Genomic DNA, 13817 nt, shown 5'->3' with positions numbered 1-13817 from the left:
CTCTCTCTCAAATAAATAAATAAAATCTTTTAAAAAATAAAATAAAAAGTATTCATTCTACACAATGGCAATTTCTTTTTAAAAAGAAAAAGAAGGAAAGGAAAACCTAATATGATTTTGTATGCTAGTTGTCAGCTAAGGTGACCCCAAACTTTAATTTAAATAAAACTCTCAGGCCTGAATTCTATAAGAAATCTCTGGTCTTTTCCCAGATTTCTAGGAATGTACAGTGGTTTATTTACTTTCCCATGCTTCACTGCTGACTCTGAGATTTTTACTTACTCCGGTATTTTTTTTTTTAAGATTTTAGTTATTTATTTGAGAGAGAGAGAGAGAGCACAAGCAGGGGGGTGGCAGGCAGAGGGAGTGTGAGAAGCAGGCTCCCCACTGAGCAGAGAGCCCAATGTGGGGCTCAATCCTAGGGCCCTGGGATCATGACCTGAGCCACCCAGGCACCCCTGTACTCTAGTGTTTTATTAGCTTGTCACCTTCTCCTGCTGTTTGCTTCAGGGAAAGTGACTATACAAATGAACAGTAGTCAGACTATCTGTCACAATTAGGACCCTGCCCCACAGCCTCCGCAGGAAGAGGGCAGGAAAGCCAAATCACACCTGCTGCAATCAGCTCATGATGGTCAGGGCATGGTGGATGACGGCCAGCTCCACTGTGTTTGGCACCATGCACCACTCCCAACTCAAGACTGGCCAGAGAAAGCCAAATATGCTCCCCTAAGCAATCCCACAGGAGACCCTGTCATTAGCCTGTCTCCAGCTCCCCCGTGCCAACCAAGATATGCCTTCAGCCTTCCCTTTTTTTTTCATCCTAAAGTTTTTTTTTTTTTCTTAAAGATTTTATTTATTTAACAGACAGAGATCACAAGTAGGCAGAGAGAGAGAGAGAGAGAAGAGGAAGCAGGCTCCCCGCCAAGCAGAGAGCCTGATGCGGGACTCAATCCCAGGACACTGAGATCATGACCTGAGCTGAAGGCAGAGGCTTAACCCACTGAGCCACCCAGGCGCCCTCTTCCCAGTATACTTTTAAACACCAGTCATGTGTTATTTTCATCCTTAACACCACCTGATTTTTATTAAGTTTTTAATTTTAATTCCAGTGTAATTAACATACAGTGTTATATTAGTTTCAGGTGTAAGACATAATGATTCAATAATTTTGTACATAGTACTCCTTGATTTTTATCTAAACCTGGGGCTAAGTTCTGTTAGAACCAGAGAAATTCAAAGCCCGTATCATACCAACACCAAGAATGATTACTGGTTAATCATATTACAGAGCGCTTCTTGATTTTAAAATCATATATGGGGAATGCAGTCCGACTCAGGATAAAACTGAATCTGCAGTTTGAAGAGTCACATTATAAAGGTATGCTTTCATGACAATCCAATGCCAAATGGCAACAATGCAGCAGGGTAATAAAGAAGTGAGGAAAAGGGCAAAAACCTAAAAACCCTCTTCACCAAATCACTGTCAGGGCACAGTGAGGCAACCATGAGAACAAGATCAGACCTTGTGTATGACAAAGAAAGTGTTCTACACCTTCAGTTGGCATGGCTTTGTTCACTGGTACGAGGTCTCCCTATTAAAACAAGAGACTGAACCATCGGAGACAATACACAGTGAGTACCTTTTGCCGCTGTGAAGTTAGATGGTTTGTTCATCAGTGCTCTCCTCTTCTAGAATCTTGATAAATAACATATACAGAATTGATAAATAACATATACACCATCTAAGTAAATACCACTACAACTCTAGTCATGCTCCCCTGAACTAATGACTTCTATTGTAAAATTCCACCATTCATTACCTATTTTAGTTGTAGAGATAATACACTTGGGTATAGAGCAATCCAAGGAATTTTAATATTTAATTAATGGCTGCAGTATTGTTTTCTTAAACAAAGACGTTCATCTGTGGTAGAGGTCATTGAAGGACATGTCCTAAAACCAGAGTTGTATTTCCCCTTTTTAAAAAAATGCAGATTCCCAAAGCTATGGACTTTTTCTTTCTTTGCTCAAAAAGCAGGCAAAACCCCATATTCAAAAACTCTGTGTGCATGTTTGCACATCAGTTGCTGCTGATGATCATCCTCAGTGTCCCAAAAGAAATGAATGCCTATGACTTAGAGATGCTACTGACAGCTCTGGGACACATAAGCTAAACAATCACAAAGGCACTGAAATATGTAAATAACATTCCCACGACTAACCCTTACTCCAGTTGTTCTTAAAGCCAATGATATCTGAAATGATACTTTAACATTTAAGAGACTTATTTTCCATTTTAAGAAATGATGAACATGAAGCTTAGCAGTTTTAGACTGTAAACAGAAATGTAACCATACTCAAATTTTCTTCTTTTCACAGAGGAAAAAGTAACAATTTCACCTACGGAAAGTATATTTATGAAATAATCATTTATGATGAAAGTAAACTTTATACTGTTATTTCTGTAGAGGGGTGTTTTTCCTTTTTTTTTTTAATTTTATAGATGAAAGTATATCATTTGAAAAGTGAAGTTTTACTATTCTAGATACTCGATTAAAATTCTTATCCTACATTTGAAAATTAATCACCACTTCCTTCATTGCAGCAGGCCTTGGAAAATCTGGTATCTCTGACAGCACAGTAATTAACACGTTCACACCAACTGCCAGCCCCCTTTCCTCCACACAAAGTAACATCAGATATACAGAGAACACATGCCTAGACATGAATTCTACCTCTGCTAATGGCAGAGTGGGTCATACAGAACACCCCTTTTGAGGAGAACAACTAAGAAAACTAGCCACAACTTGCTTAAATCTTCTTTACAATATTAAATACCTAAAAAGATGTTAAGAAATTCCCAAGGCACAAGAGAGGGGCAGAATTTCAGAAGACTGGCATTTGCTCTTGGCAATACCAGGACTGGGAGACACAGGAACTCTCATATACTACTCGGGGGGAAGCAAAACAGTAAACCCTAGGCATTTATCCTTTGATCCCACAATCACTGTTCTGAAAATGGGCCCTGAAGTTACCCCTCCAGCATAGGAAACTGCATATGCATGAGGCTATTTGTTTATAACTGAAAAACATTAGATACTACATGTCCCAACACAGGAGATGGATTGAATAACCTACGATCCATATACACACCATGGAGTACTATACTGCTCTGATGAAGAAACAGAGTTCTAGGAACTGAAATGGAGTAATTTCCAACATCCATTATGAAACAAAAGAGCAAAGTGCAAAAGAGTAGAGTGTGTTGCCTTTTATACAAGAAAGAGGCAGAAATAAGACATCTGTTCTCTTCACCAAAAAGAAACACTGAAGGAGAAACCAGAAAACAATGAGGCCAGCTACCTGTAAGAGTAGGCAAGATGTGCTGGAGCCAGGACAGGGTAGAAGGGATCTATGCCCAGGGGAAGGAAGTGACACTGCTCTGAATACATCTGTTTTCTATGGCTTTGGATTTTGGAAGCATATTAATCTTATATGTATTCAAAAAATAAAATCAAAAAAGGATAGGAAGTAGAAAAGAAAACCTACAATTGAAAGCAAACTAAAAACAAATTAACTGCATTTCAGATCAGTATGATAACCACACTGAAAGGGGAGGAAGGGAACCAACCCCAGTACCTTATGAACACAGCATTGAGTATGCAGCCCCCGTCTTGCTTGGGTTACATCTGGGAGGCAGAGAAGAGGGAAGAATTTCCTCCCTGATTCCCTGATTTCATTGTTTGTTTTTGTATTGGTAAGGGTAAAGCAATTCTGTAACAATTTCAGATGCCTTACACAATTAAGCAAATGAGAGAATGTGATGTTGCTGGAAGCCAGAATTTTTACTAAGGAAAGAAAGGACACATAAATATGAAATGGGGAAAGGCAAAAAAGGACCATGTGGACAAGGACTGGATTTGAAGGTTTTAATGTGAACTCATGATTCAAAATACATATACGTGTGTGTGTGCATAGGTACAGGCATATGCAAGCATGCATATGAGTGTGTCCTACATGTTCCTATGTGTATATACATGTATCCACTTCCTAGCTCTGTTTTATGTATACATTTCCTAGAATCCAAGACATCCTAGGAAGGAAGAGCACACTTGGGGCCCTAACTAATGCCACCTCCCATGAAAAGGAGCCCAGGCTCCTCAGAGAATTGACTGGGAAATGACTGAGCCAAGGCAGGGATGCTAGAAGCTGAAGCAAGAAGATCTTGTTGTGCCAGAAAGTTAGGGGAAAAAAATCACTCAAAGAGTGATAGGGTATGTCACAAGGACACAGGAGCCAACTTGAAAGGCTTTATGTTGGCCAAGTCTGGTGTAATTTGAGCACCAAAATAAATCTAGCAATGAAGCTTCTGATAAAAATAGGAACCGGTGGTACACAGAATGATGGCAGACAGAAAGATGTCCACCATCCTTATCCCTGAAACCTGGTAATTCCTTATCTTACACAGCAAAAGTGATTTTGTCGATATGATTCCATCAAGGATCTCAAGATGAGGAGTTTATCTTGGATCAGACAGGTGGGCCGAATGTAAAAACAAGACCTCCTTATAAGAGATGAGGGCCAGAGTGAGAGAAGGAGGTGTGTCAACAAAAGCAGAGGTCAGTGGGGCACCTGGGTGGCTCAGTTAGTTAAGCATCTGACTCTTGGTTTTGGCTCAGGGTTGTGAGATCAAGCCCAGCATCAGGCTCCTTACCAGGCATAGAGCCTGCTCAAGGTTCTCTCTAGGGTGGGGGAGGGGGGAAGCAGAGGTCAGAGAGAGAGATCTGAAGGTGTTACACTGCCACCTTTGAAGATAGAAGAAGGGACCATAAGCCAAGGAATACGGATAGCCCCTGGAAGCTGGAAAAGACAAAGAATTTTTCCCTTATTGCTTCCAAAAGGAGCACAGGTATGCTGACACCTTTATTTTAACCTCACAGGCCCATTTTGTACCCATTTTGTACTTCTGACCTCCAAAACCCTAACATAATAAATTTGTGTTGTTTTAAGCCACTAAAATTTTGATAATTTATTACAGAAACAATTGGAAACTACTATAGAATACAAGTCCATACCGGTGATTGATTAATAGATATGCTCATTCATATCAGTTACTTTGCAAAAAAAAAAAAAAAAAAAGTCATATTTAACTATGATATAAACACTTTTAAACTTATTGATGAAAAAAAATTTTTATATTTATGCAACCTTTTTAAATTTCAGCATAACATACATACAGAAAGGTACACTAATCCCAGGCATATGTCTCAGTTAACTTTCACAAGATGAACAGACTCATGTCTGCACCTGGATCAAAATAAGACTTTACCAGTACATTGCAAAGTCCCCTTGTAGCCCCCTTCCAGTCACCACCTGCCCCAGGAATAACCACTATCCTAGCTTGTAATAGACAAACCTATTTTCAAATTTAATGCAACTGTATAATATTTTGTATTTGCCATCTTTGTCTCAGTATTAACTTTGCGAGATTTATCCATGTTCTTAAGTATAACTACAAATCATTCACTTTCTTTGCTACATAGTATTCCATCACAAGACAAAACCATAATTTGTTTATCCATCAGATGGTTGATGATGGACATTTGAATAGTTTCCCATTTGGAGTTATGAGCATCCTTCTATGTGTATTTTAGTGAACATATGCTCACACTTCTATTGAATGTATATTTAGAGGTGAAACTGCTGACTCATGTATATACTATGTTTGGCTTCAATAGCTACTACCCGGTTTCCAAAGTATCTGTACCAACTTATATTCCCACTACAAGTTTTTGAGAGTTCCATGCTCTACATCCTCACCAACTCTTAATCCAAAAATCTGATTTAAAGATAAATTACTCAGTATATGTTAGCCTCCTGGCTTTAGCTTAAAAATTTACAAAAAGGCAGGATTTCATTTAAAATAAGGGGTGGGGGGAGATTATGACTTGGCTTAGTTTTTTAGTAAAAGAAACTGAAATATATTTTAGGTGACTTATGTATATTATTGCCATAATTTTCCAAGTAAGAATCATCTTTATTTTTTTCTTTGCTATTAGAAACACTTTTTTTGGAAACCACCATGAATGGGAACAAATTCTTTGTACAATCCCAATCATTATGTATTTCTGACTGCTCTGTAGGCCACACTGTTGACTTCCAACTCTGAGGAACTAAGTGGTCTAAACTCTAGGAAGAATCTGAGTTAAGCAATTGTGCTCATCAAGAATTAAATGCATGTAATCACTTCCATATAATAAAGTATTGATCAGCAGCCTTGAACACAGTTTGTACTAGCATTTCAAACAATGTTATGCTCCTGGGAGTGCTGGATCTTCAATTTCATGTATTCCAGTCATGCTCAGGAAGAGATAATTAGAAGATTTCCCATGGGTTATAGCATTAAAAAATATTTTTTTATGAAGCCCATTTTGTGAAGCAATGGTACCTTTCCTATCATAATATGGGCTGTAGTTATTATGATGGCATTTCCTGTCTTGTAAATAAACTAATTAAATGCCTACATACATGTAAGTACAGATACATGTAAATACTGGATCTTAACAAATTCTCCATGGGATTATTGTCCACTAGGATAAAGAATCAATAAGCAACACTGAAGCAAGTAAGAGCTCAATGAAATCACTGCTGAGAAAGCGACCATCACAGAGTTTCAGGTAATAGTGGGTATGATTATTTGGATTAACCCTCTCACTGAAAACAGTGTACGATGCCAGATAAAATATAAATGAACAAAATCTTCAAAGTATTTGAGATCTGAAAAAGACAGTGGCAGAACTTTCAGACCAATTTCTTGAATGAAAGTCTTACCTAGAGAGTAGAGTAGACCACATGAGCACATACCTGATTGTGCCACAGAGATGCCTACCAGTAATGCAAACACAGGCTTCAGTGGCATTGCGGGGTACCGAGGGGGGTGGTGCGCACCCGAGCCAGGGAGAAAGGTGTAAGTTTGGGACTTCCCAGCATACCCAGTTTTGTATCGTCTCTTACCCTCAGCTGGGCACTGAGGAGGGGGGATTATGCTCTCAGAGTAATGCAGAAATCATTCCAGTGATCTAGTCACCAACCCTTCCACACACATTCACACTCCTGGGAACTGCTGAGGAGGTTGCCCTGGGAACTTACGATCTCAGACCTATAACCTGTATTTTACTTAAAGGTCTGATATGTTACTTAAAGAAAAGAGAGCTTTTTTTAAGTTCAGCTTTTAATAAGTTAATATGCATAATGTAAATTTTACGGTAAGCGGTAAAAGAACAGGGAGTACCTAAATACTACATTCCTACGGAGAAAAAATGAAAAAAAAAGTCATTAAGAAGAGAAATGAAAGATGAGAAAAGAGAGAATATGAATGACAAAGTCTGAAAGAAGACGGTACAATGAAGCCCAATATACTAACAACTACAGTAAATGTAAATGGAGTACATGTTCCAGTGAAAAGCTAAATATTGGTCAAATTAAATTTTTAAAAAATACTATACAGTATTTACTATGAAACAGACCTAAAATGTAAGGATAGAGAGCTGTTGGAAGGGAAAAAATGAAAAAGATATATCAACAAATATTAAGCAAAAGAAAGTATGTGTGGTTATATTAAATGAGACACAATAGGCCTTACAGCAAAAAGCATTACTAGAAAGAAAAGTCACTTGGCAAAAAAAGAGATCAATTTCATAAAATGACACCAAAATTTAAATTTTCATGCACCTAATAACATGGCCTCAAAATACATAAAACAAAAACAGAATTACACAAGGAGAAAAAAAATCCATAAGCCTTAAAGGAGACGTATTCACACTTCTCTCAGTAAGTTATAGACAAAGGATACAACAGCCAAAATCAAAATCACAGAAATACGTGGACAAGCATTTCATAAAAGAATATTCTCAAGTAGCCAATAAACATTTGAAAAATAACTCAGCCTCATTTAGAAGTCTTGATCCTACCATTTAAAACTAAGGTAAAATATCGCTATATATTCATTCATTAAAAAGCCTGAGATAACAGGAGTTGAGTAGAATGTGGGGATGGGTACTGCACTGCTGGTGTGAATACAAGTTAGTACCACCTCTTTGGAAAACACTATGGCATTTTCTAGATAAAATGAGTTTGCAAGTATTCCATAACCACTAATTTCACTCCAAAGTATGTATCCTAGGAATACTGCATGCTTATGTGGTACGAAATACAAAAACAAGAATCTCCACAGCAATATTTTGTGTAAATGCCAAAAACAAGGAAGAGCCTAATGCCTATCGAGAAAAAAACAAATAAGTAAATTGTGATATCTGCATATACTCATATTTCAAATTAGGATACAATACACTAATGAAAAACTAAACCATAAAGATACTTAACAACACAGATATCCTACAAACACTGAGCATTAAAGGGAAGGGTCACAAATGAACACGTATAGTATTGATACACAGTATAAAGGCAGGCAAAACCAATCTATATCGTTTCGGGATGCATACACAGGCCTACAAAGGAATACATGGGAATGATTACCATGAAAGTCTCTCCCAGGAGGAAAGGAATCCTGATTGAGGGGAATTCAGGGCTATAGTCACGGTTTTTCAACAGAGTGGCAATTTCTCAAGCACTGGTTTTGCAACAATTTGTTAAACTACACATGTTTTAAGGCACTTTTAAAGAGGAGGAGAAGAAAAGGAAATAGAGCAGAAGAAGAAAACAACCATCAAGAATTGGTAGAAATTTTCTACCCCCAAAAAATAATTACCCCCACTCTCTTGAAACATGTGTCCTCCAAGTCCCTAGATGCCATGTAAGAACTCAGGCCACCCTGAAGTCACTCTGCTGGAGAGACCACACAGAGGATGGAGAGAGTGCCTGAAGAGTCCCAGCTGGAGGCAGATATGTGACAAAATGAGCCTTAGATGATTCCAGTCCCAGGCACCACTGACTACCAGCACTTAAAAGACCCCAAGTTAGAATTGCCTTACTGAGTTCAGATTGACTGAACCATTAGAGAAAATAGGAAAATGATAACTAGGGTACTCATCTTACCTGGCTTCTTTTCTTGATGCTTCCTGTGGGTGAGAATGAAATCACATAGCCTCTCCTCCCTCCTCTAAAGTCAGCCAGCGCTCAACTCGGCTAAGGATCCCTCAGGCAGAGGTTCTAAAATGGATGCAATTTCACAGTCCAGAAGACATCTGGCAACTAGTAAAGACCTTTCTGTTTGTCACTAAAGGGGGAAGCAATGGGTGCTACCCAAATCTAGTGGGTAGAGGCCAGGGACACTCCAAAACATCCTACAATGCCCAGGACAGCCATCACAACAAGGAACAGTCCATCCCCAAATGCTCACAGTGCCAAGACCGAGAAACCCTGCCGTAAGAGTTTATGCAGTTGGGTACAACAAATAACCAGGAAAGAAGCAAGAAGCAGCAAGCTGGGGGTGAGGTGTGGACCAGAAGGGAAACAGAATAATGAGAATCGGTAATCCCGAAGAAATCAATGAGGGAAGACACTTCTATGTTCATCTCGTCAGGGGGCAGCTTTTCTGAACGGTTATTTCATATGAGGAACATATATGAACCAAACATATGTAAATTACTCTCTTTATATACAGAAATACCAAGCAAACAAAAAAAATCTTTCTCACAAGCTGCCGGAACTGACCGTAGAGCAATAGTCTTTCAACAAAATAGGATACTGTATTATTGCTTCAAAAGCCGACAATGTGATCTTGATAAATTCTTCCGATGCCATCAGTCCTAGGAATACAGGTAATTATTACAGATGTTTATTTTCATGTGCAAAATCACAACATCGAAGTACCTCAAACAAAGATGCAAAATGTTCCATGGTCTACTCACCTATAGCTCCATCTATGTTAGTTTCTCCTGAGTCTACAGATTTAATATGACTCTGTAAAAAAATAAAAATTAGTAAGTGAAGATATCAAAATAACTCTGAAAGAAAATAGAGATAATATTTTCCCCAAAACTGCACCCATCATTCTTACTGAAATCATTCCTGGAAGGTATTACATACCATATGCAATTTATAAACACTACAATCATCATCTTAAAATAGGATGATGTGAAATAATATATACATTGTAAACCATAGTCATTTTTAAACACAGATCACCACCCATGAGATTTAATGTTGGAATAAATGCCATAGCAATAAAAGCACAGAAAGGTCAACCTATAAAAGTGAGGATAATCCAATTAATACATAACCATTTCCAATATGCTACACTTACTCCCTACCTTGGAAGTTAGTACAGATGCACGTAACTGGGTGAAACAAACCTCTTGCAGGAAGGTCAAGCCTTGTCTACCTTTGACTTCACTTAGCACCGAGAGACAGCAGTTCAAGCATGGCCTTCAAAGTTCACCACTGTTCTTAGTCCCTCTTATATATGTGTTACCCCAACCCCAACCGAAGTCCTGTGCCTCCATGCACGATGACCCCCAACACTGTTCTAGAGGCAAGCCTACGAGCTCCCTGTGTGAATTTCCCAGTCCCCAGCTAAAGGCTCCACAGAGAAGAGGTACTCTGTGAACACAAGATCTGAATGCAACAGTAATAATAACCAACATGGCCATGATGATGACGTGTGGAAGCACCACAACGGAGTTCTGGACCTTGGCACACAAAAGAATACATATATAACATTTTGTATATAACAAATACCAAATAAAGTATAAGATTACCGTGGTATTAAAAAAAAATTAAGCAATTAGTCTGGAGGGAAAAATGAGTCCAATGGTTCCTCTTAAAATACTTGGTAATATAAACAAGTATATATAGCATATATAAAAGAACATATGTACAGGTTTCTGCACTATAAAAGGAAAGAAAATCCTTAAACCCGTATTTGAATTAAGAACTAAGACATTCCGGGGTGCCTGGGTGGCTCAGTGGGTTAAGCCGCTGCCTTCGGCTCGGGTCATGATCTCAGGGTCCTGGGATCGAGCCCCGCATCGGGCTCTCTGCTCGGCAGGGAGCCTGCTTCCTCCTCTCTCTCTCTGCCTGCCTCTCTCTCTGCCTGCTTGTGATCTCTCTCTGTCAAATAAATAAATAAAATCTTAAAAAAAAAAAAAAAAAAAAAAGAACTAAGACATTCCAGGGGCACCCGGGTTGCTCAGTCGGTTGAGCATCCGACTTTTGATCTTAGCTCAGGTCTTGATATCAGGATTGTGAGCTCAAGCCCCATATGGGGCTCCCCGTGTTCAGCAGGGAGTTTACTTCCTCTATCCCTCTGCTCCTCCCCCTGCTTGCTCTCTCTCTCTAATAAAATCTTTAAGAAGTTAAATAGAAAAAAGAATAAAAATCTATTTATATATATACACACAGCATAATCCCAATCACATATCAGTGTAAGTCATATATGTATATATGTGTATGTATACATATATATACATATTACACATACAGTTTTCCACACACAGATACATATATGTGAATTGAAACACGCTAAGTAAACAACATGTTAACAATGGAGTTGTTTCTGAAACTGGTGGAGTTATGGGTGAATTTTTCCTTCAAATCTCACAATAATTTTCTACATTTTCTTGAATGAGCACATATTTTATAATTTAAATAAATAAGCACAAATTGCCTTTAAGACAAAATTTCAAAGACATATGATTTTTGAAAGCTGAACATATGAGATACTTTAAATTGTTTTTTTAGTCTGTGACTACAAAAAACAAAAAACTAAAAAAGAAATAACATAATAAATAATTTTAAATAGGCAACATAAGCCTGTCATAATAATTTGGTTGAAATAATTTCACAAAATTCCAAAATGGGCACATAACTTTTGCCGAGTTAAATATGATGTTGAATAAAATACTCAGAGAAAGATGTCTTTTGACTTAAATAAATCTATTTAAAGGTCTATGAATTACTTAGTAAAGAAAGAAGGCACAGCACAGTGTTTATACTATGATCTTTCCTATGTATATTTTTTTAAATATAGATAATACACAAACACAGATGAGAACAAAAATTTTCAAGCAAGAATCACAAGAAACCACCAGCAGAGGTTTCCTTTAGGAATACAGAATGCTAGCCTAGGAGATGGGCTTTCACATTTCATTTTCTGCCCTTCTGCACTGTTGGAACTTTCTAGCCATATATGTGCATTAATGTTTTTTCTTTTCTAATGTCAAGAAGGGTTATCTAGACAGTGAAATTATGGAATTCTTTAAACTTATTCTCTTCCTTATGCTTCCTGCTTAATTTTTAAAAATCCCTCCTGAATGTTTCATTGATTTACCTATTTTAATGCCTTTTGATACATTTCTTCTTCTAGTAAGCATGAAGGTGTGTAAATTAGGAAAATACCTAGACGGGCCAGTGTGCAGAGAGAGGGCTCACTTGAGATGAGCAGTCATGAATTTAAAGTGAGACCAGTTACAAAAAAATAAAGAAAAAAATAAAGTGAGACCAGTTACTTCATTGAGTTTTTTTCTAGCCATATTAGCCACTCAAAGCAGGAGGTGGAGAATTAGAAATAGAACCAGAGCTAGGGTCTCCTTATTGTGTAAGGCAATAATGGGGACTGAACAAGGGACTCGAAGCTGGGTGAAGAGAAAATTGACATTGTTATCCCGTGGCAGGACAGTACAGTAAGTGGAAAGTGCTAAGACCAATTTAAGTCTCAGAGGAATCGAAGGGCTGCTGGGCATGGGGAGCAGAGGAAGTGAGGTGAGAATCAGGGGTGGTGGCCAGACAGTTTGGTCCTGGAAATGTCATGGGTGCAGGCAGCTGAGAGAAGGAAGACAAACTCCTGAGGGAAGAGGTGGTGGAGAGGCTGAAAGGCTGAGGTGTTGCAAGGATGGTCCAAGTGAGGTTTGGTTTTCCAAGAACATGGACAGATACAGCATGGAGACACTAGCAGTGAGCTCAATGCTGGAAGATTCTGAGGCATGAGGGGCAATAATCCAGGAATCTGTATGAGCACAGCACACGGTGTAACAAAGGCCACCTTCTGAGGGCACAAGCTTCGAAGCTGGGAGTTTTCGCAGAGGAGCAGAGAGGATAGATTCCTGTCCCACAGCCAGGCTCCCAGTGTGGAGGAATGGGGACCCAAAAATGGTACCATCTAGAAGGAAAAGCAGCACCTCAAGGGCAGGCCAGTGCTCTGCAGTATCATTCAGTACTTCAAAGAAGCTGGGAATGAGCTCCTGCAGCAAACTGTGTATATAAATTAACTTGCAGTTCATAAAAGGCAGGGGGTCATAATAGGAACATCTGTGTAGCAGTGACCAAGTACATAGTACCATATTTTTAAAAATGTAAGAGTGCACTCTCTCTCCTCTATCTACTGCAGCTGAGGTCATACCTACCAACAAACCAGCATGCACTTAAAATAAAAATCTGCAGAAGGCAGGAAGTACATCTCTTTTCAAATAATTATCTCAATGCTCAGGATAAGTAAAGATTTACTAATAAAGGAGACTATAATTATACTTTTCTATAAAAATTTTACCAGAATAAATTTATCATTTCTTGTTTTGAAAATTAGAAGTGTGTGGTCTTTTTTTAGGAGAAAACGATAGCCACCACACTGCTATTGCTGTACTTTATGAGGCCAGGACTTTAAAAAAAAAAAAAAACAAAAAAACACACACACAGCAAAATCCTCTTCCTCAGCTCATTAATCAAGAGCATTTTCAAAAGGACACAAGAAACACAGTGAACATTAGGTTAATACACATCATGAGTTCCCGAGCGCATTTCCTTAATGTCATTGCTTCCTATTTCCCAGCCCAGTTCAATGGAGGCCCCACAGAACTATGG

The 13817-nt window shown here is 38.4% G+C and overlaps 1 protein-coding gene across 2 annotated transcripts in view; it reads right to left on the bottom strand.

Annotated features, from left to right (window-relative positions):
• Positions 1 to 13817, bottom strand: part of ULK4 (unc-51 like kinase 4) — a 677717-nt gene that overhangs the window by 438612 nt on the left and 225288 nt on the right. For both annotated transcript variants that reach the window (XM_047739616.1, XM_047739608.1), the window contains exons 26-27: positions 9872 to 9923; positions 9675 to 9769 (exon numbers count right to left, since the gene is read on the bottom strand). In XM_047739616.1, the coding sequence (XP_047595572.1) occupies positions 9675 to 9769; positions 9872 to 9923 (147 nt within the window). The remainder of the gene's footprint in view (positions 1 to 9674; positions 9770 to 9871; positions 9924 to 13817) is intronic.

Source organism: Lutra lutra, chromosome 1, assembly GCF_902655055.1.
Source record: "Lutra lutra chromosome 1, mLutLut1.2, whole genome shotgun sequence".
NCBI lineage: Eukaryota > Metazoa > Chordata > Mammalia > Carnivora > Mustelidae > Lutra > Lutra lutra.
Note: the sequence above shows the minus strand (reverse complement) of the source record. Positions and strands in the feature narration are given on the sequence as shown.